This window comes from Podarcis bocagei (genome assembly GCF_964188305.1).
Source record: "Podarcis bocagei genome assembly, chromosome: 10".
In the NCBI taxonomy this organism is placed as follows: domain Eukaryota; kingdom Metazoa; phylum Chordata; class Lepidosauria; order Squamata; family Lacertidae; genus Podarcis; species Podarcis bocagei.
The window spans coordinates 70,704,887-70,732,389 of NC_138135.1; the positions used below are offsets into that span (position 1 = coordinate 70,704,887).

Below are 27,503 nucleotides of genomic sequence, written 5' to 3' on the forward strand. Positions count from 1 at the left end.
AAAATATATGGTGATTGGTGTCTATCCCACCCCCAGTAGAAGGCATTGATTGGGAGGCAGATTATGGTTTTGTTGTGGTTGTAGAGGCACACTATCTATTTGCAGAAGGTGACACAAATTTTGAAGTTTATTCCGTCTGGTGAAGTACACAGTTTTAATATTCGGGGAAGGCACAGATGGAGTGACTAATATATTTTTAATGGCATATTATGGTGTGAAGAATATTATCTGCAGTATGAAGAAATGTAGCTGTAACATGTTTCTGCAGAGAGGTGCTACTCACTGTCTTCAGTGTAAAGGCTATTTACTCTATCTTCTATGATGCACTTCAGTGCCTTCAGAGCAACAGGCAATATTCAGTTATCGTCCATTTAAGCAGTGTTGAGCAAGAGGAAATTATTTTCACGCTCCAAATGCTGGATCATAATATTTCCATCTAGAATCAAAGTGGAGAATTGGGTATGGAATTTCTCACGGTGCGTTATATTAAACTGTGGAAAGAGGTTAAGAAGGAGTTGGAGATATGGGGGAGAATGAATCTCTCCCTGTTAGGCAGAATTTCAGGTAGAATATGCTGTTTTTATTCCAATCAATCCTAGTTGTAAATAATTTAAGCTGCTTCAGAGGATGGGAAAAATATCTCTAAATTCATCTGGCAGGTGAAAAAGCCAATAATTAAATAGATACAAAAGAAAGAGGAGGCTTTGCTTTGCCACATTTGCAATTGTATTATGAGGCAACTTGTTTCTGTCGGTTAAAAGAATGGATTGTATTGGGAAATGCAGACATTTTAGACTTAGAAGGGTCATGATTTAAAATTTGGCTGGCATGCATGTCTTTGGTACTGGAAGGCTAAAACCCATAAGAGTTTTATGAACCATGTTCTTAGGAATAATCTGTATAGAGTCTGGGAGAAATATAAAAATCTGCTGGAAAGAAAAACACCTTTGTGGCTATCTCCCATTGAAGCAATTACAATTAAGAGAGTTAATATGGATAGACATTGGGAACTGCTGGATTTTATGGAGGGGGGGGGAACCAGACTGAAATCAATGGAAAACTTAAGGAGTCTAAAATGTATTATTTTTTATTAGGATGGGAAACAAAAGACGAGCTTGTTAATGCTTCAGTAACACATTGGGCAATAGATATAGGACATAATATGGATTGTGGGAGAAACTTTGGAAACGCGACCTGAAATTTACTGCATGTTATTCATTGAAAAATAACTATTTGAAAATGATTTATAGATGGTATTTAACTCTGAGTAGGTTGGCTAAGATTTATAAAACAGAATCAGATGATACATGTTGGAAGTGTAAAGAAGTAGATGGAGCCTTTTTTCACATGTGGTGGACATGTAAAAAGGTAAAGGTATATTGGGAAATGATTTATTATGAATTGAAAAAAATGTTTAAAACTACTTTAAACAAAACACCAGGGTCTTTTTTTTTTTTTTTTTTTTGAGGAATAACCCAGACTGAAATTCCTAGGTGTCAGAAAAGGTTATTTATGTATGCAACAACCGTGGCCCGTGTTCTGTTATCCCCCAAAGGGAAAGTGAGTGAGGTTCCAACTAAAGAGGCTTGGCAACTTAAGTTGACAGAATATGCAGAACTTGCAGATTTAACACCCAGAATAAGAACATGTATTTAAAGAGTGGAAAACATTTATTGAATATATGGAAAATAACTGTATACAGCTGAAAGCACTGGCAGCACTAAGATAAATTCAACAGATTAAATAATTTTTGATAGATGTAAAAGTGGAAAACTGATTTGAATGGTTACAGTAAAATATGCAGGAAAGTATGATATGTAAAATGAACCATAAAGGAGAAGAAGGGAGGTCACTGGGTATCTTAACGTTTGTAAAATGTTTATTTTGAAATGTAAAATTGGAAAACTTTATACAAATTATTATTTAAATTTTTTTTTCTCAAGGTACAACTCTGAATCTTTTTGCATTTATGGCCATTTATTTTTCTGGACAAAAGCAAGCCCAGATGCATCAAAACAAATTAAATCTTGTGGGACCTTAGCGGACGAGGCTGTGCTGTTTTTACGAGAGACCTTTTAAAACATGAATATGGAATTGTTTATTGAAGGAAACTTTTTTAAAAATGGCTCTAACAAAAAAACTTGGAATGTACAAGTGCTAGTAACATTTACGATGATTCAGCCAAAGATAAGGATGTTGCTGTTTTTCATTCTAGAACATTGATTGCAGTTGTGTGACAGTTTAATGTGTGTAAGATAAGGTGGTTTTTCAGTGGGATTTGCGCATGCATTACAACAGCTGCAAGACTGCAGGTCAAGTCAACATGCATCATGATTTGCACCTGCCAGGACGCTTCTGAGTCATATTGCGGCATGGACATTTAAATTAAAATTGTTTTCATTTCCCATATACTGGGGCGAGGAACCTTTTCCATCCACTTTGAATTTGTGTAGGGTTTACTCCTTAGCCTGCCTTCTCTTGAAGGCAGCAAGGCCAGGCATAGGCAAACTCGGCCCTCCAGATGTTTTGGGACTACAATTCCCATCATCCCTAACCACTGGTCCTGTTAGCTAGGGATAAAATAGCGGTCAATTGCAAAGGTGATTTGGACGTTTAAGCTGGCACATTCTACCTGAGAACCCCTTGCTATTCTATCATATGCAACAAATAATTTTTAGGAGAGTGACCGTGGTTTATTGTGTCTGCAGTTGTGTCTGATGTTTTTATGGTTATTGTTGCTTCATTTTGTGCTCCCTTTGTGAATGATGCCATGGCCTTTGGCTAGTGCAGTAAAGTTTATGATGATGATGTTAGCTAGGGATCATGGGACTTGTAGTCCCAAAACATCTGGAGGGCCGAGTTTGCCTATGCCTGCATAAGGCAATGGATAAACTAGCTTGGCTGGTTAAAACATCGCTTCTGTGAATGGATCCAGCCCACTTTTGCTGTACTACTGTTGGAACACTTACTTACAGTTCCTTTTCTTAGTGAAAAGCTGATAAATAAGTGCACAATTTTTCCCGTTGGGATATTCACATACTGATGAGCGGCTTTTCTTCCATTCCTTGCAGAATAAACCCTGGCAATGCAAACTGATGTCAGGTTCTATGCAGGAAAATGCAACAGGAAACAATACATAGCAGATTTAATGTTTCTCATTATCGTTGCTGTTTGAATTTTTTAATAACATGTAAAATGCTGTTGCTTTTGTAGATTACCTTTCCCAAGGAGTGGATCTCTCTGGAATAGAAGTAATTGAAAACGAACTGCTTTTTATGGCAAGAGCTCGACTGGAGGTCGAAAACCAGGCTAAGCGGTTGCTGGAGCAAGGAATAGAGACTCAGGTAAAAATACTTTTTGCTTTCTTTCAGAGGCAGATGAATAAAAGTTTGCTCTTTGAGTATGGTGAAATGGAACTCATTGAACAGGGGTTCACCAGTTCAGTTTGCTTGCATTAGGTTGACTATATTGAATCATAACATGGGAACTGATTATTATGCTTTCGGACTGGAAACTGTGTGCCTATTGCTGCCCCTTTGCTTCTAAGAGAATGACTGACAAGGGCTGGAGCACAGAAGCTTTTCTTAGCGCTGGTCTGATCTTTGGCATGTTGAGGGCTAGGAATGTTCTGTCTTTTCTCCACACTAGTCTTAAATCCACAGCAATGTTGGTTACTTGTTGATTTGGGCACACATGCTTGAGTCCAACCACCCTCCTGGTCTCCCTCCTCGTAGAAGATTAATGTTTTAGAAAGAACCCTTTTAGAAAGACCATCTGTTGCCTATTCAGAGTGCTGGTTTTGACCTACGAAGCCTTCAACAACTCAGGACCGCAGTATTTCAAGGACCGCCTCTTTTCATATGAACCGATCCGGACCATGCAACCAACACCAGAGACCTTTCTTTGTGTGCCTTCTTCATGAGAGGTCCGGAGGGGTGGCAACACAAGAATAGCCCCCCCCTTCTTTGCAGTGGCTCCCTGCTTGTGGAACGCTCTCCCCAAAGAGGCTTCATTACATATCTTTAGGCAGCAGGCAAAAACATTTCTCTTCTCCCAGGCCATAGGCTAATTAAACCATCTTAGGGCCTTCTAAGAGGGACGCGGGTGGCACTGTGGGTCAAACCACAGAGCCTAGGACTTGCTGATCAGAAGGTCGGCGGTTCGAATCCCCGCAAGGGGGTGAGCTCCCGTTGCTCGGTCCCTGCTCCTGCCAACCTAGCAGTTCAAAAGCACGTCAAAGTGCAAGTAGATAAATAGGTACCACTCTGGTGGGAAGGTAAACGGCGTTTCCGTGTGCTGCTCTGGTTCGCCAGAAGCGGCTTAGTCATGCTGGCCACATGACCCGGAAGCTGTACGCCGGCTCCCTCGGCCAGTAAAGCGAGATGAGCGCCGCAACCCCAGAGTCGGTCACGACTGGACCTAATGGTCAGGGGTCCCGTTACCTTTACCTTTTATGGCCTTCTAAACTTTGTGTGGGGTTGTTGTTTTTGTTTATTACTATGGCATTTTTGTTTGTTTTTGTTGGTTACTATGGCATTTTTGTATTTTTATATTGTAAACCACCCTATGGTACGAGGATGAAGGGCGGTATAGAAATCAACAACCACAGAATCTTCCCTGTTGACTGCCTTGCCATGTGCTGCTGCTTTTATCATGGTGCCCATATAAATTCATAAGAGAACAGATTAGAACAGAAAACTTTTTCTGAGATTTATATTTTGCTGCTTACTTAATTATGCTTACATGTCAGAAAATGTCTTCTCACCCCTTGCTTTGCCTAACATCTTCCGCGATGAAGAGTTGTGGAGAGCTCAAAGGTTTTTCACATTTTTTGTAACGTTGGTCAGACTTGGTTTTGCTTTTGAATTAAAGCTTGAAATGAAAGCTATTGAGTACAGTCCTTGCAAACGGCTTTTAAAGATCCCAGACAAGGCCTTCATATGTTCTTCTATCAAATTTGCTTAATCTGCGAATGATTTCTTTATTTTTCAATAATTTTCTCTTAGCATGTGATTTTTGCAGCTTATAAGGGATAATGATATTTGTATTTAAAAAAAAAATAAACATTGTAATTGAACTTTCTAGCTATATAAGACATGCGCTGACTGTGGCTGATGGGACTTGTAGTTCAAAATATCTGAAGCCTACCAGGCTGGCAAGCGTGTATATAAAAACAGGGTAGGATAGAAAGGAGATTGATAAAATACACCAGTAACATTTGCATTCAAGGCTTAGGTTCTGGCTAATCAAATTGATGCTATATTTTTATCCTACCTTTTATTAACCTTGCAGACGTGAAATATTTTCACCTTAAAACTTCTGAAACGCGCTGTGTTTCATGGCCCGCTCATTATTCTACAATCCCGGCAAGGGGTTGTACCACAAAATGTGTGTTAAACTTGCCCTCACATCATTAGCGATCAATATAATTGGACTCAAGCCCAGTTCAGACATATAAGGGCTGAGGTGACCCAGAATAGCACTTGGCCTATTATCAATAAAGCACTTTTCTGTCTTTGCAACATTATGGCTATTATACTCCATTCCCTTTGCTGTACAATAGAAGACTCTTAATTTGGGCCCACTGCTAAGCAGCTTATTGTCCTCCCAGAGAGAATGGGACACTTAATAAAGTCTAAAAAGACTTGGACTAAAATAGGTAGCAGTGCTGAATAGAGACTCAACGTGGCACTCATTAACATCCATCATTGCCACTTTCTTTATTTAAAAGATGGAGGGCTCAGAGCATTACACCTTTTAAACACCTGGTTAAGTGCCACTTAACTCCGTGACACCATCAGAAAGTTTGGCGATGGTTCGCTTGTTAAGCAGCGCTGTCTGAAACTTACTGTTATTTGCCTAACAATTCTCAATGGGATCCTTTTAATCAAATAGCTGTCTCAGCTTAGCACCAGTAGCTAGACAAATTATTTAGATAGGGCCTATCTGGCAAGAATTTATGAAGCCCGTTGTTTGAACCTGCTGGAAAGGGTGCTTGTTGCATTTTAGTCTTCCAAGCAAAGGACCGCATTCTGCGTGACATTTTTCTTCCAGAGATTCTTCTGCGCAAGAACAAGCACCGCCCCCCCCCCACGGAAAAAGCCCAATGTAAAAAAACACTGTGCTGTAAGTTTTCATATGATAGGCAGCCTCTTATGTGTAATTGTAGCTAACGAGTTCTTCATGTATGCATTGTAGTGTACATTATTAAAGGTAAAGGGACCCCTGACCATTAGGTCCAGTCGTGACCGACTGGGGTTGCGGCGCTCATCTCGCTTTACTGGCCGAGGGAGCTGGCGTACAGCTTCCGGGTCATGTGGCCAGCATGACTAAGCTGCTTCTGGCGAACCAGAGCAGCGCACGGAAACGCCGTTTACCTTCCCGCCAGAGCGGTACCTATTTATCTACTTGCACTTTGACATGCTTTCGAACTGCTAGGTTGGCAGGAGCAGGGACCGAGCAACGGGAGCTCACCCCGTCGCGGGGATTCGAACCGCCGACCTTCTAATTGGCAAGTCCTAGGCTCTGTGGTTTAACCCACAGCGCCACCCGCGTCCCAGTGTACATTATTATTTGTTCACTAAATGAAATGGCAGAGAAAGAGAGAAGAAAATGTGCTGCATTGGACTTTATTAGATTCTGAAATGGCAAGGTTCAGCTACAGCTCTAACTAAGCATAGGGAGAAAAGTTTAAGTTTTAAGATTATTACTTTTAAAGTCATGTATACTGGCCTTCCTCAAATGTTTTCAGGGTGAAATAGGCAGAGCAACCCATTTTGTCCTCTGAACCCAATGAAAGAGGTGAAGCTGAGATTGTAAGTTTTATGGCTCAGCCGGCATTTGAACCCCAGTCTCCCTGATGAATATTGAGTTCTGCCCACTACACTAAACTGATTTTACTTAGAAATGGTATTCCCGCATTCCAGAAGAATGTTTTAAGTTTAGCCTCTAGGTACATGGTTCCTCTTTCATAAAACAACCAACAGCAACTGTGGGATAGTTATTCGTGCCTTGCAATTATTCTAAATGGCATTTTGAACCTTCCTATGTCAAGGGGGGAAAGAACTGCGCAAACTTCCATTCATGAAACAGTGCTGCAGTTGTAGACAAGCTCCAGTTGCTGTCTCCTTGCTTCTGGTGTCAAAAAAGAGAATAATCTGAGGAGCAGGCCTGCTCATTCCTTTCCATCAAATCAGAATCTGTATCCCTGTGGGGGTACTGTGTATATGGCAGCAAGCATTGCACATTACAGTGCAGATGAGCTGGACTGCACACACAAACACAGATAAACAGCTTTTGGGGAGTGTATGAACCACGTCCAGAAAGTTAAGCATTCTACACATAGCTTAAGTTGTATCCCAAAACATATGTGTGGCCTGATCCTAGCCATATCTATTTGTAAAGCAATCTCATTGGTTTCAATTAGAATTCCTAGCAAGAAAGTATACTTTGGTCTCTGACCGTACTCTTTGACAGAGGGATTTAATTGTGTTATTCATAGGACCTGATTAGATGTAAAATTTTGTTTGTTACTAGTCATAATCTGAAAATTGTAAATCTCATTTTGAAGTTCCATCCTAATGAATCTGAGATGCTAAGTATGGGAGTTAAAAACCAGACTAACATTATGTACTGAAAATACATCTCTTTCCAAACCAGGGCTTAAAATAAACCACAGATTTCTCTGCAGTATAATCAGCTGATAGTGATATAACCTAGAATATCTTTTTAGTTTCCATAGGAACAGATGATAGAATGTTTGAGTCTAGGTTGAATAATTTTTTTGGGGGGGGGATCCTTGCTTATCCATGTTTCTGTATTGTTGAAATCTAAAAAAAATGTGCCCTGTTTGCAGACCAGACAGAGGTCCTGAATTTTAGCTTGGGGAGAATAGGGCTTCAAAAACTACAAATCATTTTCCTTTAGAAATTGCTTTTCCTTATTAACTTAGCACACATTACTTGTAGATCATCTGTGAAGGCTGGTGTAGATTTGGCTATACTGTCCAATCAAACTGCATTTGAAACTCAGTGAAACACATGGTTCTGTGATACTTTATCAGAGGAATTTAATTAATTGAACGGTCATTATTTAGGTCTTTTTAGGGAGAATCAATAGATAGGGGAGTTTAGGAAGGCCTTTATGATTGTCCTTTCTCAGTCTCTCCACATGCCTTTTCACTATCCGTAGCTCCCATCAAAATTCTAGACTAAAATCAGAGCCCATGGTCTTTTAAACAGTTTCCAGTTATTTCTGAGGGAAGGGAAGAAAATGTTCCACATGTAAACCAACCAAAGGCATGCTTTGAATGCATATGATGCAGCAAGCTTGTGAAAGCCAAGCAAGTTTGGATGTGGACATTGCTCAGATGATAATCCTCATGTGTTGCCTTGTAGTTCCTGGAGGAAGGGCAGGTAACAAATTCAAGTAATACATAAAAAAGTGCCCTGTTTTAACAGACCAAGAGTCTATGGACTCCTGCAGGACTTTGGAATAATTCTTAGTTTTGTTTTGGTGTGTGCAGTAATATAACTTAAAAACACAGCAGCGGGGGAAATGTACTCCAGTACTCTTGCAGTAATATAAATATGAAACAGAATATATGATACAGGCAAAATAATATGCGAAGTTATTTTCCCCACCCTATTTTTTAGAAGTTTCGGGAATCCCAGTTCTTTTAAGTTTTTGGTACTTTCCATTTCCCATTTATTTGAATTGGATAAATTGAACCCTTGACAGCTTAGGAAGTTTAAAAAATAAAAATTGAAATGGGGGTGAGCAGTGTGATGAAACAATATAGGACAACTAACTCATAATGGTTGAGAAACATATAAAGTGTGGTTTAGGTTGGCTAAGAAGTTTTATGAATATTTCAAGCAGCTGCTACGGTCGACAGCAACCACAGCTCATGAGAGTTAAAAACCTTTTAAGTATGATCAGCATTATTTTATCGTAATTAGCTATACATTCCTGTATGGATAATCCGTATTACAAAAAATATATATTTAACTTTTAAAACTCAGAATACCACATTTTAATATATTTATACCACTGACGTTTACTGCTAGTTCTTTCTAGTACTAGCATTTAAGAAGAGCAGTGATTTCTCACGTTTCTCTATAGCCACGTGTATTAAACTGCATCATGCAGCTCTAACAACCAAATATTTTCAGTAATTAAAAGACAAAATGTGTTTGGTCCCATGAGTCACAGCAGGCTTCCTTAATGTCCACCTCTGCATAATCACCAGACAAGGCTTAAAACCTTGTCTGGTTAAAATAAAATATGATCCCCTGTTAATAGCAATTGCATTACAATGAACCAGTTAAAAACCTTGTTAAATATCTGAATTATATATTCCCTAGAAGCAAATGGTGACAGGACCGTTCGGGCAGAAAAAGAGTAAGCTACCTGCAAGCATTAATAACCATGCCTTTTATTGGAAGATGCCAACCTTAACAAACATTAACCTTTGGGCTCTTGAAAAATCTTTACTCACTTAAAAATTGGTTATACTTAAGGGGAAATTAAATTGCCTACAGTAGTTATTAAATGAGACATGAGACAAGCGGGTGTTTATCGCTTTCCTTTAAGTATTGGGACTGTACTTCTTGGAAAATGTTGTAAAAGAGCTGTGCCATAGAAGAAGAACTAAAGATAAAAATAGTTCCTGATATATATATATTCGATTCTTTTCATTATCGCGTAGTTTAAAGACACTAGCCTTAGCCACACTGACTGACTCATTTGTGGGTGCCTCAACATTGTGAGGGTAACTGCATCACTTAGAAACATGAAATTGGGTGTGTGCATCGCCCCAAATGCCCTTGTTGCTATAGAAGTATCAAAAGGTGTTTTGCATCTCACTTTTGGAATGAAAAATGCACAGTTGTATCCCAGAATGGTTAAGGTATTTCTATACCAGCTGGGGGAAAAAAGAAAATGAAAAAAGATGGTATGCTGTCATGGAGCAAACCCAACTTGTAGAAAATGGAATTTCCATGAAATCACCACCCTGAGAATTTGTTAGCTGCCTCTGGGCTAGAAAACATACCAACTCTGAACGTTTCCTCAAAGCCATGGAACCAGCTATTGAGCCAGGTACAGGCGGAAGGCTTTGGTGCTTATAGTGTCAGATGTGTGTGGCATGCCTATGAAAAGACCCATTTAAATAAATTTCCATGCAGTTGTGTCTCGAGGCTTCCTAAAGACAAATTAGGAATTGTTGTTGTTGTTGTTGTTGTTGTCGTCGTCGTCATCATCATCATCATCATCATCATCATATTTTTTTATTCCCTGCCTTTTCCCCTGATGGGACTCAAAGCTAAACCACTAATGATTTTAAAAATCCACCATGAAAATACAATTAAATTTTGATAGGATTATTATTTTTTATTAAATTTATATACTGCCCTTCATATATAGATTTCAGGGCATAAAAGTACAAGATTAAAACACAAAATACATAATAAAAACAAAAACCAATAAACCCCCCCTTCCCCATATCATATACATATATGAAAATCTGTTTAAAACATACCCAAAATTACAATACGGTATGGCAGCACCCTTTCATTAAAAGCAGTCAGTTTCCAAAAGCCTGTTGGAACAAGAAGGTTTTCATCTGCCTAAGGAAGGACCACAAGGAGGGAGCCAGTCTAGCTTCTCCAGGAAGAGAGTTCCAGAGTTTGGGAGCAGCCACTGAGAAGGCCCTCTCCTGCGTCTCTACCAAGCATGCCTATGAGGGTGGCAGGACTAAGAGAAGATATCAAAACCCGAGCAGATTCGTTTGAGCCACTACAGTCTTTCATATAGCTTGGACCTAAGCAGAGGATATTTTCCATTAGCTGAGCTGTATTTATTTTTTGTAATGCAAAACTCTGAAAGTGTGCAGACTTTCATATCAGCTTACAGCATTGTCTAGTTCATGGGTAGGCAAACTAAGGCCCGGGGGCTGGATCTGGCCCAATCGCCCGCGGACGGTCCGTCCGGTAGTCAGCATGTTTTTACATGAGTAGAATGTGTCCTTTTATTTAAAATGCATCTCTGGGTTATTTGTGGGGCATAGGAATTTGTTTATTTTTTATTTTCTCACAATATAGTCCGGCCCCCCACAAGGTCTGAGGGACGGACAGTGGAAAAGATTGCTGACCCCTGGTCTAGTTCAACGTTTTGGCATGAAAATAGGGACTTTTAGTCTAAAGTATTTCCCCCCAAGACCCCCTGGGGTTGCACCCCTCGCTTTCTTCCTAGTGACAGTGATATTGTCATGCGGCAATGCAACTGTTACATTGCCAGAACTGGTTATGTGACGGTGCCCCTGTTGCTAGGGAAAAAAGATTGATTTGAAGTGAGCAAGTGCCGCTGGAACTGTGAAGAGCAGGCTGTCTGAATGACAGGTGGAGGGGCATGGGTTGTTCAGGGAGCTTCTCTCTGCAGTTGCCATGTCCACCATGGGGAAAAAACCCAGCCTCCCTCCAGGTTGCCGAAGAGGGGAGAAAATCAGTTTGCAAACTACCCTTCCCTAATTTGGCTTAGCTCTAGAGAAAACATAGTTTGAAGCACTCTTATTTCAGGAGTAAGTTGTCCATACTCATTGCTAAAATTCCTGGTGAGTCAGACTCTGCCTCTGGCTATGCTGTCTGCTAAGCTTCATAGCCTTTGGTGCAAAAGATCTTTTGAGTTTCAACTGTGAACCATCTGAAAGGGAAATCCTTAAGGTGATCGTCTTTGGAGATGTGAGGCTGACTTCACTTTAATTACTGAAGGTATGAAGCATGCCAGGTGTTACAGTGACACCTCGGGTTAAGTACTTAATTCGTTCTGGAGGTTCGTTCTTAACCTGAAACTGTTCTTAACCTGAAGCACCACTTTAGCTAATGGGGCCTCCTGCTGCCGCCGCGCTGCCGGAGCACAATTTCTGTTCTCATCCTGAAGCAAAGTTCTTAACCTGAAGCACTGTTTCTGGGTTAGTGGAGTCTGTAACCTGAAGCGTATGTAACCTGAAGTGTATGTAACCCGAGGTACCACTGTACTCACAAGTACCAGGCTTCTCCAGCTCAACAGCTGGTACTATTTTATTGTTGTTAGCCGCCCTGAGCCCGGCTTCGGCTGGGGAGGGCGGGATATAAATAAAAATTATTATTATTATTATTATTATTATTATTATTATTATTATTATTATTATTCTAAATAATCTTGGGTGTGAGAAATGGGTGCACCATACATTTGGTTTTTCACAAGAACTGCTCAGCTTCAGCTTCCTGGCACTCTGATTCTTCAGTTGCTTTTCTCTCAGCTGCTGCTGCTGTCCAAGTTTTGCCTTGGGCCTCTTTGAAAAATGGTAGCAAATCTTTTTGATATTTGGGTTATAACTGGCATCTTCCTAGCGAGATGAGGATGGTGGGAAGTCTTATTGGGCCCTGGGGGGCCATAAATGAGAAAGAGCTTTCTCCCCTTCCTAGGTTTTATTGTTTCTGTTGATTTGGGGATATTGAGCCATGCAGGTAATGAACATGATGGGATGGGAATGTCCCTGCCATATTGGTCACAGGGTGGGAGAGATGGAATTGGGGGGTGTAACAACATGGGTAAGAGGAAGATTGATTATGCCTTTTGGGCCTTCGTTGAGTTTCCAATCTGTCCTTCACCTACTGGTGCTAATCTTGAGTGCCAGATCAGTTTTAAAAATCTCCCTTATCTGTGATTTGATTCTCAATGAGGGAGCTGGTCTGATATGTATTACTGGACCCAGGATGGGTGGTGTCAGGCTTTTCCAACGTTGCTGTCCTGGGTACCAGTCAATAATAGCAAAGACTTGAGGGTCAGGGAGGGGGCTGCTGTGGACTACAGGAAGTCCCTCTTCAGGCTTCCTGTCCATTTGAGTGCCGGTGCTGAGCGCTAGCAGGAGTGCTGGGAAGCAAAGTTCTCTCCATCGGCTCTGCTGTGAAAGGCCAGCGTCCCCCCCCCCAACTGTCATCTGGGGGCAGCTATTCCATCAGATGCAGCCCTGAGCCAACAACTGCTGGTTCCTAATCCAAGATGCCAACAGTTTTCACATTGCTGGGTTTTTTTTTTTAAATTTGATTCATGTAGCCAGAGGGTTCTGTTAATCCTAAGAGTTCTGTGAAAGGTGGCAAATGTTTCAAGATAGGGTATGGAATTTACTTTACCGAGAACAGATTGCAGTGCCCGTGGCAGAACTGGCATTGGTTAACCACAGCTGCCCACATTATTATATGAGGGGATCCACATTGAGCTGGTAGGCTTTTTGTGTTGCCTTCCATTAGGGGAAAGAAATCACTGTTTCAGACATCGCATGCAGTAGATTGACAGCATCCTGGCACTGACTTGTCATTGCGTACTGTTCTCTGCTCCCCCCCGATCTGTTCTGACTTTGCACTTAAAAACATCTGTCAGAAGAAAAACATTATTTGGCATGGGTGCATCAACTGTTTGTCCACGTATTCCCTGGACATGAAAAATGTATTACCACTTCAGATCCCTCATTGCTATATATTCCAAGCATGTCTCCAAATCAGATAAATGCTGCCACAACTGAAATCTTAAAAATTGTGGGATTGGAGAAATTGGGCTTTCTTGCAGAGGGGCTCAGAAATTATAACTCTGTGCTCTGATCAGTGGGGGGCTGGGGCTTCTTTCAATTGCTGTAGGTCTGTTGTTGTTTAGTCGTGTCCGACTCTTCGTGACCCCATGGACCAGAGCACACCAGGCACTCCCGTTTTCCACTACCTCTTGCAGTTTAGTCAAACTCATGTTCGTTGCTTTGAGAACAGTGTCCAACCATCTCGTCCTCTGTCGTCCCCTTCTCCTTGTGCCCTCAGACTTTCCCAACATCAGGGTCCTTTCCAGGGAGTCTTCTCTTCTCATGAGGTGGCCAAAGTACTGGCGCCTCAGCTTCAGGATCTGTCCTTCCAGTGAGCACTCAGGGCTGATTTCCTTCAGAATGGATAGGTTTGATCTTCTTGCAGTCCATGGGACTCTCAAGAGTCTCCTCTAGCACCGTAATTCAAAAGCATCAATTCTTTGGTGATCAGCCTTCTTTATGGTCCAGCTCTCACTTCCATACATCACTACAGTGGTACCTTGGGTTAAGAACTTAATTCGTTCTGGAGGTCCGTTCTTAACCTGAAACTGTTCTTAACCTGAAGCACCACTTTAGCTAATGGGGCCTCTCGCTGCTGCCGCGCCACCGGAGCACAATTTCTGTTCTCATCCTGAAGCAAAGTTCTTAACCCGAGGTACTATTTCTGGGTTAGTGGAGTCTGTAACCTGAAGCGTATGTAACCTGAAGCGTAGGTAACCCAAGGTACCACTGTACTGGGAAAACCATAGCTTTAACTATACGGACCTTTGTCGGCAAGGTGATGTCTCTGCTTTTTAAGATGCTGTCCAGGTTAGAGTCAGATAATGGGAGGAGGGTAGATCACATCTCCCCTACTTGCTTGTTTTGATTGTTTCATCACTTCATATACCTAACATTGTGGTTTCTAAATAATGTACAATGACGTTACAAAAAAAATGAAAACATTAAATTAAATTAGCTTAACATCAGAAAAGCTTACTCTAAATGCCTGCTAAAATAAGTGTCTTCGCTAAACACCGGAAACTCAACAGGAAGTGGGCATCTTCTGGAACAGGCCCATTAACAACCAGGCTGTGCCAGACAATTTTAATCACGCCTTGGGTTCATTTCCCAGTGACTTCAGAAATTATAACCATAAGCATATTATATGATGGATGTCAGGGTATTCCATGAAATGGTCCACTATGTCGGGGTGGCCAACTCCCAAGAGTCTGCGATCTACTCACAGAGTTAAAAACTGGCAGTGATCTACCCCATTTTGGGGGGTTCAGGTCAAAGTTGTTGAGTTTTTTTTAGGAAGGAGGAAGGTCCATTTTTAGGGGTTCAGGTCATACTTAGCGAGCTTTTTTTTTTACAGAAAAAGAAAAGCGCCCTTTTTGGCGGGTGCAGGGCTAAAATGTTTAGCTTTTTTAGGGGAGTCAAAGTTGTTGAGCTTCTTTGGGGGGAGCCAGTGATCTACCACAGACGTCCAGTGATCTACCGGTAGATCTACCTGTTGGACGTGCCTGCACTATGTGATACCAATTTTATCCTATGCGTCACAAAGAGAATCTTCTAAGCCGAAATCAGGTATGATGGTTTGGAAGTAGTTTCTGGTTCAGAGGACGCAAACAAACCATCATTTTTCATTTGGATTTAGCAGCAAATGTTGCCAAGTCCTAAACAACAAACTAAGAAGGAGGTCACTTGCACATACAAGGACAAGAAAGGGACGACTGTAGCTTATTTCCAGTCTTCCAAATGATGGTTCAGAAGATTGACTGAAGTGAACATACTTACCTTAGAATTTACACCTTCTGTGTTCCATTAGGTAAATCTCTTACTGAGTTATCAAAAGCAACAGTTTCTTGTAGCACTCTATAAAGAGTAAAAATTCATAAAGTTATAAGCTGATCGATCGGCCATCCTTTTCCTATGCTCCACCATGTACACTGAAGAACATCCCAGGTAATAACCTCTAAAAACATTAAATGAAGACCTAAAACCATGGAAAAGTGTGTGTGGGGGGGGTATCACACAGTTAAAAACCAGTTTGTACTCTATTTAATACAACAAATACCACAGGTACTGGTATACCGTATTTTTTGCCCTATAGGACGCACTTTTTCCCCTCCAAAAATGAAGGAGAAATGTGTGTGCGTCCTATGGGGCGAATGCAGGCTTTCGCTGAAGCCTGGAGAGCGAGAGGGGTCGGTGCTTCAGGAAGCTATCCGCAAGCCGTGGGAGAGCTGTGCGAAGTCCCGCAACTCTCCCACGGCTTTTGGAGAGCTGCCTATTCTGGGGGCTGGGGTCGGGAGAAGCTCGGGCTTCCCCCGCCCCAGCCCCGCGCCTGGGGGGGGGGAATAATTTTTTTTCTTTATTCCCCCCAAAAAAACCTAGGTGCGCCCTATGGGCCAAAAAATACGGTAAATAAAATAAAATAAAATTGTAAGTAAGCAAAATTGAAGGCTTGGTGATTTAAAAGAGAGATAAAAAGTCTATGTAGATCCAGTAGTTAAGAATAACTGCCATGTTTTGTAGGCTGTTGTGCAAAATTTTGCAACTAGTTTTGCAGTCTCTGGTTTTCAATCTTCTAGAATTTTGGACATTCTTCTAAGCCATGGGTAGGCAAACTAAGGCCCAGGGGCTGGATCCGGCCCGCGGACGGTCTGGGAATCAGCGTGTTTTTACATGAGTAGAATGTGTGCTTTTATTTAAAATGCACCTCTGGGTTATTTGTTTTTGGTTTTTTCCCTTTCAAAATATAGTCCGGCCCCCCACAAGGTCTGAGGTACAATGGACCGGCCCCTGCTGAAAAAGTTTGCTGACCCCTGTTCTAATCAATGGGGCAAATTATTAATAGAAACCGCATCTCTTTTCCTCTTTTAATCTAGTAGCCATCTAATAAAGCAAAACAAATATATCTGAGTTCCTCTACAAAGATGCACAAGTTTGACAGCCAAATATTCCTGTGAGTGTTAGCCTTAAATGTCCAGGTTGCACTAAGTGGATTCTAAACATTGTCTTAAGTAGTGTTCTGATCATTCCCAAATGTATGAACTATTCCATATCTAGAAAGGTGAAGCCCTGGGGGGGAAAGGCTGGGGAATTTTCAGATCCCCCTCCGCTGCCCTTACAACCCTTCTCTATCCTCATCTATGTTAGATAGATGACTGTTCTTATCTATCTTTAAATTACTCCATATTCCTTTGCAGTCACAGGCTTCAGTGAATGCTTTTCTGTTCTAAGGTAAAGGTAAAGGCACCCCTGACCATTAGGTCCAGTTGTGACCGACTCTGGGGTTGAGGCCCTCATCTCGCTTTATTGGCCGAGGGAGCCGGCATACAGCTTCCAGGTCATGTGGCCAGCATGACTAAGCCGCTTCTGGCAAACCAGAGCAGCGCACAGAAACGCCGTTGACCTTCCCGCCGGAGGGGTACCTATTGATCTACTTGCACTTTGATGTGCTTTCGAACTGCTAGGTTGGCAGGAGCAGGGACTGAGCAATGGGAGCTCACCCCGTCGCGGGGATTCGAACCGCTGACCTTCTGATCAGCAAGTCCTAGGCTCTGTGGTTTAACCCACAGCACTAACCGCGTCCCTTTGCGATGTTCTACTAGAGTCTTGAAACCCATGGGGGGAAATCTGGGACTTGGAAATTACTCGAGTTCTTTATAAGTTGCAATAGGAGAGGAGTGGACTGCATGTGAACAGCTCGCCCCCTGGCATTTTTGGAAGTAATTCCCCCCTGTTTCCCTGCTGATCTTTCGGTGCTTCTGTAGCCACACGTCCCAATTAGGTTTTTCTGTTGTCGTTGCTACAAGTTACATTTTTAAAATAGAAATGGAGAAGGCGAAAGTAGCGACTGTTGCAAGCAAGTACCACAGAAACCTGTCACGACAACAGCATTTCAAACGAAAGAGAACCATGAGCTGTTTAAAAAGTAATGTTGCTTGCCAGATTTTCAGCATCTACTCTGACAGTAGAGCTAGGGGAGGAGGACTGGGATAGGCAGATACTCAGTGAGTACAGTACTTGATGTCACCCCTCCCTCTTTTTCAGCATAATTAAACAAAGAAGTTGGGGTTCTGTTTCAACTATGTTAAATTGCCCATATGGCATGTTACAAGTTGGACTTAAATAACTCACTCGGGGAAAACAGGTCATTGACAGCACCATAACTTGTGCCCCCGAGGGCTAGAGATCCGTGAGTTCAGTACTGGAATTAATCTTCGGTACATTTCTGTGATCTTTCCAGTGTGTTTTACTGGCTCATATACAAAGCATAGAAAATCCAACCATCGTTAGACACGTAGAAAAATGGTGTTCACAAATGTCAGAAAATGCTTTCATGCTCAGCTTCTCTCAAAGCCGTAATCTCCCATATAGTCTTAAGAGCCCAGGTTGTGCTATCAAAAGGGTTCGTGATCTAGGCCAGTGTTTCCCAACCTTTTTTGGGCAAAGGCACACTTGTTTGATGAAAAAAATCTCGAGGCACACCACCATTACAGCCCCGTGACGTCAGCGCGCAGCGTCACGCCGGGAGGGACGCACGAAAGTGTAAGTTTCAATTTTTTTCCCTCCCCCTTGCCGGGGAACCTCCAAGCTTTGGGGGTGGGGGGGGAGGAGGCAGCAAAGCGAGGCAGGAAGGAGAGCGCGGCTTGGCTGGGTGAGCTTTGGCAGGGGCAGGGAATGAGAGCCGCGAGGCTGGCGCTGCGGACGGAGGCGCTGCCCGCCGAGCTCGCAGGCAGCCAGGCAGGCAGACGGCGAGAGCCCCGCGCTGGGCGGCCTCTCCTCGCCGCCGCCGCCCCGCTTCTCGCCGCCCGACTCGCCCGCCTCCCTCCAGGCAACATCTCGCGGCACACCAGGCAACATCTCGCGGCACACTAGTGTGCCGCGGAACAGTGGTTGGGAAACACTGATCTAGGCATCTTACAAAGTTATGGCATTTCCCAAACTACCAGTCTTATGAGCAACCGTTGGGTTCTTAAGGGGTGGCAGGCCACCAAAATTCCTTTCTGGAGCTAGATATTACCTCATAAGGCAGTGATGGCCAAACTTGGCCTTCCAGCTGTTTTGGGACTACAACTCCCATGATCCCTAGCTAACAGGACCAGTGGTCAGGGATGATGGGAATTGTAGTCCCAAAACAGCTGGAGGGCCAAGTTTGGCCATCACTGTCATAAGGTATATAAATGAAACAAGAATATCTGTTGGAGCCTAGAGTGCATAATTCCCAATTACCCAATCTGGCAGACTTTGTGGGGCCTAAAACCCTTTCTGACCATCCCAGAAAAAGTGTTTAAAATGGGTCACTTAAATACATCATAAGGCATGTCGTTAAAACTGTTAATACTTAACAGGGGCCATCTTCCTACATTTTGAGTTGTTTAATCTGACTCGTCTTGGCCAACTGGGGGGTCCAATTTCCCCCCCGTCATGCTCGCCTGCCCATCAGCTCATGCAACCGCACTTGGATCATGTAGCCAATGTAGCAGGATTGGTCTTGGAGGTGTGAGAGAGCTTTCTGCAGGGAACTTTGTCTCACAACAATACTCAGTGCTGAGCAGGACCCCTGGTTATTATTTTTTTAATAAGACATTTTTGGGAACAGTTTATTAAAGCAACCAAGAGGAAATAAGCTGAACACTTCTGGAAATAAAGTGATGCAAGACAAGCCAGCCGTTTGCTTCCCTGCCCTTCAGGCACACCCCCCTTTAGACAAATGCTTTTTTCTTCCTTTCCTTAGCCCTCGCCTCAAGGACTAAACCAAGAGGTTGGAGAAAGAAGGAACCAAAAGTAGTTTCAGACACAGATAAAAAGGCACAAACATTTTAAGGATAAACTGGAAGAGGTTCTCGGGAGAAGCTAGAGGTGATCTTCAGCCACTCAGAACCATCTGCACCAACTCTTCATAGTTAATGCAGCCATTGCTGTCTTCAGGGCCGGCCACAAGCATCTCTACTTCTTCCTCGGTCATCTTCTCCCCTAGGGTGACAAGCACATGGCGTATCACTGCTCCCATGACCGTCCCGTTGCCCTCCTTGTCGAAGACCCTCAGCTCCTCCACATAATCCTCAAAGCAGCCTTGATCCCTGTTCTTGGCAGTGGTCCACATCATGGGCAGGAACTGCTCAAAGCTCAGTGTCTTTGCATTAATTTCATCACTCTTGGGGTTCCCCAGAACCTTCATGACTTCAGCATTGGTAGGATTCTGGCCCAGGGCTCTCATGACATCGTCACACTGGCTGTACAGGATCTTTCCATCTCCAGTTCTGTCAAAGAGCTGGAAAGCCTCCTTGAACTCAGCGTTCTGGTCCTCCGAGAAGTCACACATAATTCCAGCTGTTCACAGTTCCTCTCGCCTGGCGCAAGCAGGACCCCTGATACGATGTGAGGGTGATGCTGTGCAGCCTAGGTACATGTGAGAGCTCTCTTGCACCTAAACCTGCTCCGTTTGGCCCCACATGTAGCAACCAACAGTGCACTGCTAACTAGAAGGGTATTTTTTCCTTCAGAAGGAAGAAGGAGCAGAAATGTTCTCTTTAGCAGCACCTTGCTATCTTCTACTTGCTTTGAGGTCCCAACTAAAGGACTTCAAAGCACCAAATCTCCCATGTCCCCAGTGGGAGATCCCATGCACCCCGGAAGGCTCCCCATCTTTGATTTATCCTGATCGTTTAAGCAATCAGAAGTTTTGAAATATGTAAATACTTCAGCAAACTATTAAAATACAGCTCCTTAGAAAGCCTGCCGAAATAGAAAAATGTAAATTTCCCACCAGAAGGCAAGACAGGCAGCCCTCTACATGAAAGAAGACCTAGTCCAGTGGTGGGGAACCTATGGCCTTCAGATGTTGCTAGACTCAGGCTCCTATCTTCCCCAGCCAATGGTCAAGGATGAATAGCCAATGGTCAAGGATGAAGAGGATTGAAGTTTAGCAGGGCCACATGTTCCCCATGGCCGGTTCCGTGGATTGGCATGGGGATTCTGTGGTTGTTGTTTTTCAGGCACGGGCGCCATCCCCCACCCCCCGCTGACATTCCCCCCCTCTCCCTCACCGCGGTGGAACCTCCTCCTTCCTCCTGGTGTAGCCAATCACTAGCCAATCGCCCTGGCCAATGGGCGAGCAGTGGCTGCGCGTGGCCGAGAGGAGGAAGGGGGCACATTTCCAGCAGCCCCTTATTGGAGCAAGCTGTTTGCCGCCACTGCTCGGGCCGCCCCCACCACCGCTCCTGTGCCTGCCCTTGCGAGCGGCAGAGGCTGTCGGCAGTGGCGGAGGAACGAGCAGCCTGAAAGTAGTCCTTTCGGGCTGCTGTTCCTCTGCCACCGCCTCTGCCGCTGTCGTCGCTGGAGGAGGAGGAACGAGCAGCCTGAAAGCAGCCCCTTTTTTTGCCCACCAGGAGGTTTGTGGTGTGGTGAACCAGCCCACCCCCCAAAAAGCTTGTCGACCCTTGTGGTAGAGGGACAGAGCCTCAGGAGCTAACCTCCATGTTTACATGGACTTGTATAGGAGGAGACAGCTCTTAAGATACTTTACCAAAACCTGTAGTTCAAGCTATATACTGTTTGTTCTATGTTTTCATCCCACCCAAATAAATAAAACAGAAATGAATAAGACCAGTTCCTACACCCCAGTTTGAGTGGGAATGTCAGCTTGTGTGGGACAGTGAAATGAGAACAATCACGCAGTCATGTGTCGGCCTTCAGTCAACAGCCCAACTGTAAAAGTGCATTTTCATTTGCTTTCATGAATTGATAAGGCTATTTTGCCCTATGTATGTTGGTTAGTGTAATCTAAATGAACAATGAGGATTCCATTTGTTTCCCAGTGTTTTTCATTTCTTCTCAGGCTAGTGAGATTCTCCATCCTATTACTCCCAAGCCTTTATGTCACTTTTTCAACAAAAATGGAGAGGCATGGTTTGTATGTCTGTGTAGTAGGTGTCTGTGACTCATAAATTCAAATTTAGAACGAAAGGTTTAGGGAGTGGATAATGGGGCATTTGCAAATACTGGTCTGTTCTTTTCCATGCTGCTTAGCAAATACCTCTTCGTGCTTCAGTATTCATGTGTAAGAATTCATTGTTCCCAAAACTCCTTCCATTCCATTCCCCCCACTCTACTTTTGTGATACCTTTCTTTCCTCCCCCACCTGCAGAATAGGTAAGTCTCTCTAGTTTAATCATAACAACATTCATCTGTTTTTGTGATTAAAAATATCAGACAAATCACTGATTTAAAAAAAAATAATTGTTTTAACTATAGTAACTTTTAAAAAACTTTTTATTCAATTTAGCAGCTGATTTTCCTGGAGAACTTGTTGGGAAATGCTTGCATATATATTCCATGTCCTAGTCTTGCCCAGTTTTGCTTTCCTTTTTGCCCAGGGGTTAATCTGCACTGCCCCAGGCACACTGCCTGAAAAATGTTAAGAATGAGAGAGCTTCCCTAAGAAATATTGGCTTACAGTCTGCTTTAGAGATATTGCTTTAGAGAGTATTAAAAGTAGGATCCCTTTCTGATCTAAAAGCTACCAACACAAAGCCTTTCCTGACATGAGCAGTGTCTATTTATAGATAGATGAACAAACACATTTTTTCAGCTTATTCATGAAGGCAAGTTTGTGTAATCATCTTAGCATTACATGAAATACAAATATGCAGCTGGATGTTCAATGAAATGAGATTTTTATTAACACTCCTCACCCCAATTCCAAAGAGAAATATAATTAGTAACTCTCTTAGCATCCCACATGAGGCAAGCAGGCAGGTCTGTCTGCTGTGCTTCATGTTGATTTATCATCCTAACTAATTAATTTATACCTTGTCTCATCTCTGCAGTCAAGGTGGTATAAATATAGCAAAAACACATCGCCAAATATTATGTGCTTGGGTCTGCATAGCTGGTTCTTTAGTGGCTGCTTTTAAGATGCGTTTCATCTCCAATCATTTAGTTACCAGTCATAGCTTGGAATGACATTGTAAAGGTAAAGGTACCCCTGCCCGTACGGGCCGGTCTTGACGGACTCTAGGGTTGTGCGCTCATCTCACTCTATAGGCCAGGAGCCAGTGCTGTCCGCAGACACTTCCGGGTCACGTGGCCAGCGTGACAAAGCTGCATCTGGCGAGCCAGCGCAGCACACAGAACGCCGTTTACCTTCCCGCTGGTAAGCGGTCCCTATTTATCTACTTGCACCCGGGGGTGCTTTCGAACTGCTAGGTTGGCAGGCGCTGGGACCGAACAACGGGAGCGCACCCCACCGCGGGGATTCGAACCGCCGACCATGCGATCGGCAAGTCCTAGGCGCTGAGGTTTTACCCACAGCACCACCCGCGTCCCTAGATGTGTTTCATCTCCAATCATTTAGTTACTAGTCATAGCTTGGAATGACATTGTAGTTATGTGTTTTAGCAATGGTGTCCCTTTCTTGTATAATTGCACTAGACCCTGGAACTGCTTTCAAAAGCAGCTCAGTGCTATGAGTTGTGATGTTATGCAGTAGCTGCTGCTACCCAAGTTCTGACCAATACTTCCTGACCTTGCACCTCACCAAGATGAAGCACATCCTCAAATTCTCCCCGCTTTTACATGAAATACACACACTCCTACCAGGCATAAAGAGTAGAGCTTTGTTTGCCTCGTCCATTGATTTATATTCCCGTGTAGTTTACTCCAGTAATTTAATCTGGCAACCTCTGTATTTCTCTGGCTCATTTCAGAAATAAGGTTTATAATTGTTAAAGCTCATCCCTTCCTGATAAGATGTATTGTGTTAAATTATTTTCTCCCCCAGTCTATGTAATTCCATTTGTGTCTTGTGCTGTTGACTGTTTGATTGTTAACAGGTTCTGAAGTAATTAAATTAGGTGAGCTATGATTACATGTGCCGCATTAATAGACCACATCTGTGTACAGCAGAGTCAAAACTCTGTCAGATGACCCTTGAGGTCCCGCAAAGGGAAAATAATATAATTCTTCTTCCTTTTTCTCCTTGGGTTGATAATCTGATTTCACTTATTTATTCTACTGCGTGATCCCCTTTAGACCTATACATTCTCCATCTTGTTTTCTCTCCAGGCTGCTCATTAAATTCTGAATAATTGCATATTGAGGCAGAAGTGCTCTTGGTGAAATTTATGGCACATGCACAAGATTACATCTTTGTACTCCATATTAATGTTTCTGGGAGTAGATCTTTGCTCAAATCATTAATGTAAATGAGAAGCCTAAGTTTGTCTTTCTCCCTATAAGTGTGAATGGAATTGGTTGGGAGGGGGATGGGAATGCTCATGTATTATTTCTTTGACTTTTTGAGCTTGATTGCTACTAATCAGCTGTTAGTAAGCTTTTGGTTACCCATAGGGATCAATATATTAAAATTGCATATAGTGTAGATTGTAGGTGGATTGCAATCTACAAACATTTATAAGGTTAATAACCTTTACCTATCATACTTTTAAAATGTCCTTTCATTGATAACCTGCCTTGCTGTGGAGATGTAATTGTTTTCTTGCTAGAAGTCATCAAATGATGAGAGCGGTACGTGATTAGGCCATCATGTAATAACTGCAGTTTTCTTTTTAATGGAATGCTGGAATCAAGCTTTCAAGTCACACAGGACTTTTTCTAAGGCTGGAATTTCAGGGGGAAAGGAAAGATTTTGCCAGAACAACGCTTACTCAGTTTAACAAATTTAACAAATTCAATAGGATTTCAAAAGGAAGCCTGCTAGTTAGATACCATTTTTTAAGAAATACTTGCGATTCCGGATAGAGGGGACAGTTGCTTTTCATAGAGTGTGCCCACAGCTCCCACTTTAGTACAATTTAATTAGCACATGATTTAGTTCAGGTGTAGGCAACCTACCGGTAAGGGGGCCGGATGCGGCCCAATTGCCTTCTGAATCTGGCCTGCGGATGGTCCGGGAATCAGCGTGTTTTTACATGAGTAGAATGTGTCCTTTTATTTAAAATGCATCTCTGGGTCATTTGTGGGGCATAGGAATTCGTTCATTATTTTTTTCAAAATATAGTCCGGCCCCCCACAAGGTCTGAGGGACGGTGGACCGGCCCCAGCTGGAAAAGGTTGCTGACCCCTGATTTAGTTATTGCATGTTGTGGGCCTTCTTTCATTTCCTTGAGAACCAGGGAAATGTTTCATTTCTGTTAGTCAGGTGTTGGTAAAGGTAAAGGTAAAGGTACCCCTGCCCGTACGGGCCAGTCTTGACAGACTCTAGGGTTGTGCGTTCATCTCACTTAAGAGGCCGGGAGCCAGCGCTGTCCGCAGACACTTCCGGGTTACGTGGCCAGCGTGACGAACCTGCTCTGACGAACCGGCAGCAGAGCAGCACACGGAAATGCCGTTTACCTTCCCGCTATAAAGCGGTACCTATTTATCTACTTGCACCCGGGGGTGCTTTCGAACTGCTAGGTTGGCAGGCGCTGGGGCCGAACGACGAGAGCTCACCCCGCCGCGGGGATTTGAACCGCCGACCATACGATCGGCAAGTCCTAGGCACTGAGGTTTTACCCACAGCGCCACCTGCATCCCGCAGGTGTTGGTGGTACATGTTAAACTAGTGGCGGGGAACCTCCTGTCCATGGGCCAGACCCAAACTGCCAGGCCTTCCCATCCAGCCCACCACGTCTCTCCCAGTATCCCGAACCCACTTCCAGTCGCTGTCTAACATCTCACTGCTGCCCCCCTCTTTCTCCACATTGCTGCTGCCTGCTCTCATTTCTTTCCTCTTTCTCGGTGCTGCATGTGAAAGTGGTGGACTGAGGGTAACGTTGGCCATGGAACGCTGTTCTGGCAGTTTCAGGGCCTCGTGGCTCTTCCAGATTCTTCCTCTGTGCTTAGGAGATGTGGAAGAACTCAGCTGGGTGACCTTCTGCTGCTCTTGCGGGTTTTTGGAAGCCACTTTTGGTGCTCCAGAAACTCCTGGAGCTGCCTGGAGCCACCGCAGTTGCCGGTAAAGTGCTCTGCTTTTTAACGTTGCTATGAAGAACCCCCTACTCACATTTGAAGAGTGTGTGTGTCTAGTCCCTGAAAAGGTCTCTAAAGTAAATAATCGAGCTCCTAGGGAAAGGAGGGCTTCCGCACAGACCAGCTGAGGAGTGCATGGCAGAAGTTCGGACTATATGACCCTTTGGGTCCCTTCATACTCTGCAGTTCTGTTATTCTAACAGGGGATGAAAAAGTCCGTATGTGATACTTCTGCATGCGCAGGTATGTGTGCATGTGAAATCGACTGTAGCTCTGCTCCCTTTGTGCTTTGGCCCCGCTGAGGCACTGGATGTGTGTTATTTCAGTGATCTCTTGAAAGAGGGTTCCCCCCCCGAAACTGCTGCTGCTGCTGCTGCTTTTACTAAGCGACACAGGAGGCATTTTGGTTTTAGTCACAGCAGCATGATCATTAAAGCTTTTTGTCCACAGCAAGAGATTCCAAAAAAAGTGAGACCTGTGAAGAATTCCTGGAGAGGGTTTTGTCAGATAGAGCCAACGTTTTCGTCAGGGTGGCTGCAAATACAGTGGTACCTCGGGTTAAGAACTGAATTCGTTCCGGAGGTCCGTTCTTAACCTGAAATTGTTCTTAACCTGAAGCACCACTTTAGCTAATGAGGCCTCCCGCTGCCGCCATGCCGCCAGAGCACGATTTCTGTTCTCATCCTGAAGCAAAGTTCTTAACCCGAGGTACTATTTCTGGGTTAGCGGAGTCTGTAACCTGAAGCATCTGTAACCTGAAGTGTCTGTAACCAAAGGTACCACTGTACCATATTGGCCTTAATATAAGCCTCACTTTTTCTCCCAAATTCTGACCATGAAAAGTTAAAGCACAGCTTATATTCACAGCCTTACAGTATGCAGCCAGGAGCGTGGGGCAAACAGTGCCAGGAGCGTGGAAAAGTGGCGCCTGCCCTGTGTGTAGTCCCCATCCTTTCCCCCAAGGCCGGGAAGGGAGAGAGTGAGAAAGGGGAAAGTTCACTGGCAATGCAGTGCGGCTCCCCCACCCTCAGTATGCAGCCAGGAGCAGCGAGGAATGGAGTGTCGGAAATCAAGCTTTTATCGGGAGAAACTGGCAACTCTTCCAGGCACCCGGCTTGGTCTCCTGTTGACCTCCCTGGCTGCATTCCCCAGCAAGATCCAGGCTAGGTCTCGATAGGCGATTCTTCCCAAACGTGGGAAGAACACCCCCCCTCCCTCCTGCTCCCCCGGCAGGGAAAAGGAGATAGACAGAAATGTATTTACATGCTTTTATTTCTGTCTTTGCAGCATTACAGAAAACATGTCTGCTCTCTTCAAACTCCAGCAGTCAAGTGACAAAGACTTCCTGTACTTCCTGTACATACACAAGAGGAAGAGCTCATATTACACTCTGAGCTAATTGCCCTGTGAACTGACTGTCCCTCTGTTTCCCACAGACACTCCCAACATTCCCATCATGTTTTGTTTTCAAGCTAGCAGTTTGCAGCTGCATTGCTTCTATATCGTAACATGGAGTGGCTTATGTTCGGGTATATTCTCCTTTTTTTGTGTGTGTCCCCCCTCCAATTTTAAAGATGCGGCTTATATTCAGGTGCAGCTTATATTCGGGTCAATACGGTAAAAAAGATTAGCTCTATTGCTCTTGAGTTTTTCAGGAATGAAGACTGCCAAGGAACCCCGAGTTGTGCTCTCATGAATGCAGTACCTGTGACATTGTTGTAAAGGACTGCAAAGCATCAATCCAAGGATCTTTTCATTCAATAAGTTGCACTGAAATAAATAAGCATTTGCTGTGACATGCAGAACAGCTCAGTTCAAATGTACGGCAGTGATGTCACTTACCAGCATGAGAGAGAATGAACGCAAACTCCATTTTAAAAATAGCCTGTAAGTCTGAGGATTACGGGAACCCGTCTTTATTTGGCGGCAG

At 43.6% G+C, this 27,503-nt stretch overlaps 1 protein-coding gene and 1 pseudogene across 5 annotated transcripts in view; one reads left to right on the forward strand and one right to left on the reverse strand.

Moving 5' to 3' along the window:
- The window catches only part of COG5 (component of oligomeric golgi complex 5), a 172,810-nt gene that overhangs the window by 78,785 nt on the left and 66,522 nt on the right, over positions 1-27,503 (forward strand). For all 4 annotated transcript variants that reach the window (XM_081211547.1, XM_081211548.1, XM_081211549.1 and 1 more), the window contains exon 7: positions 3,214-3,344. In XM_081211547.1, the coding sequence (XP_081067673.1) occupies positions 3,214-3,344 (131 nt within the window). The remainder of the gene's footprint in view (positions 1-3,213; positions 3,345-27,503) is intronic.
- On the reverse strand, positions 19,187-19,938 carry LOC308596846 (myosin light polypeptide 6 pseudogene; annotated as a pseudogene). The gene has a single exon. The product of its transcript is annotated as a myosin light polypeptide 6 pseudogene (transcript).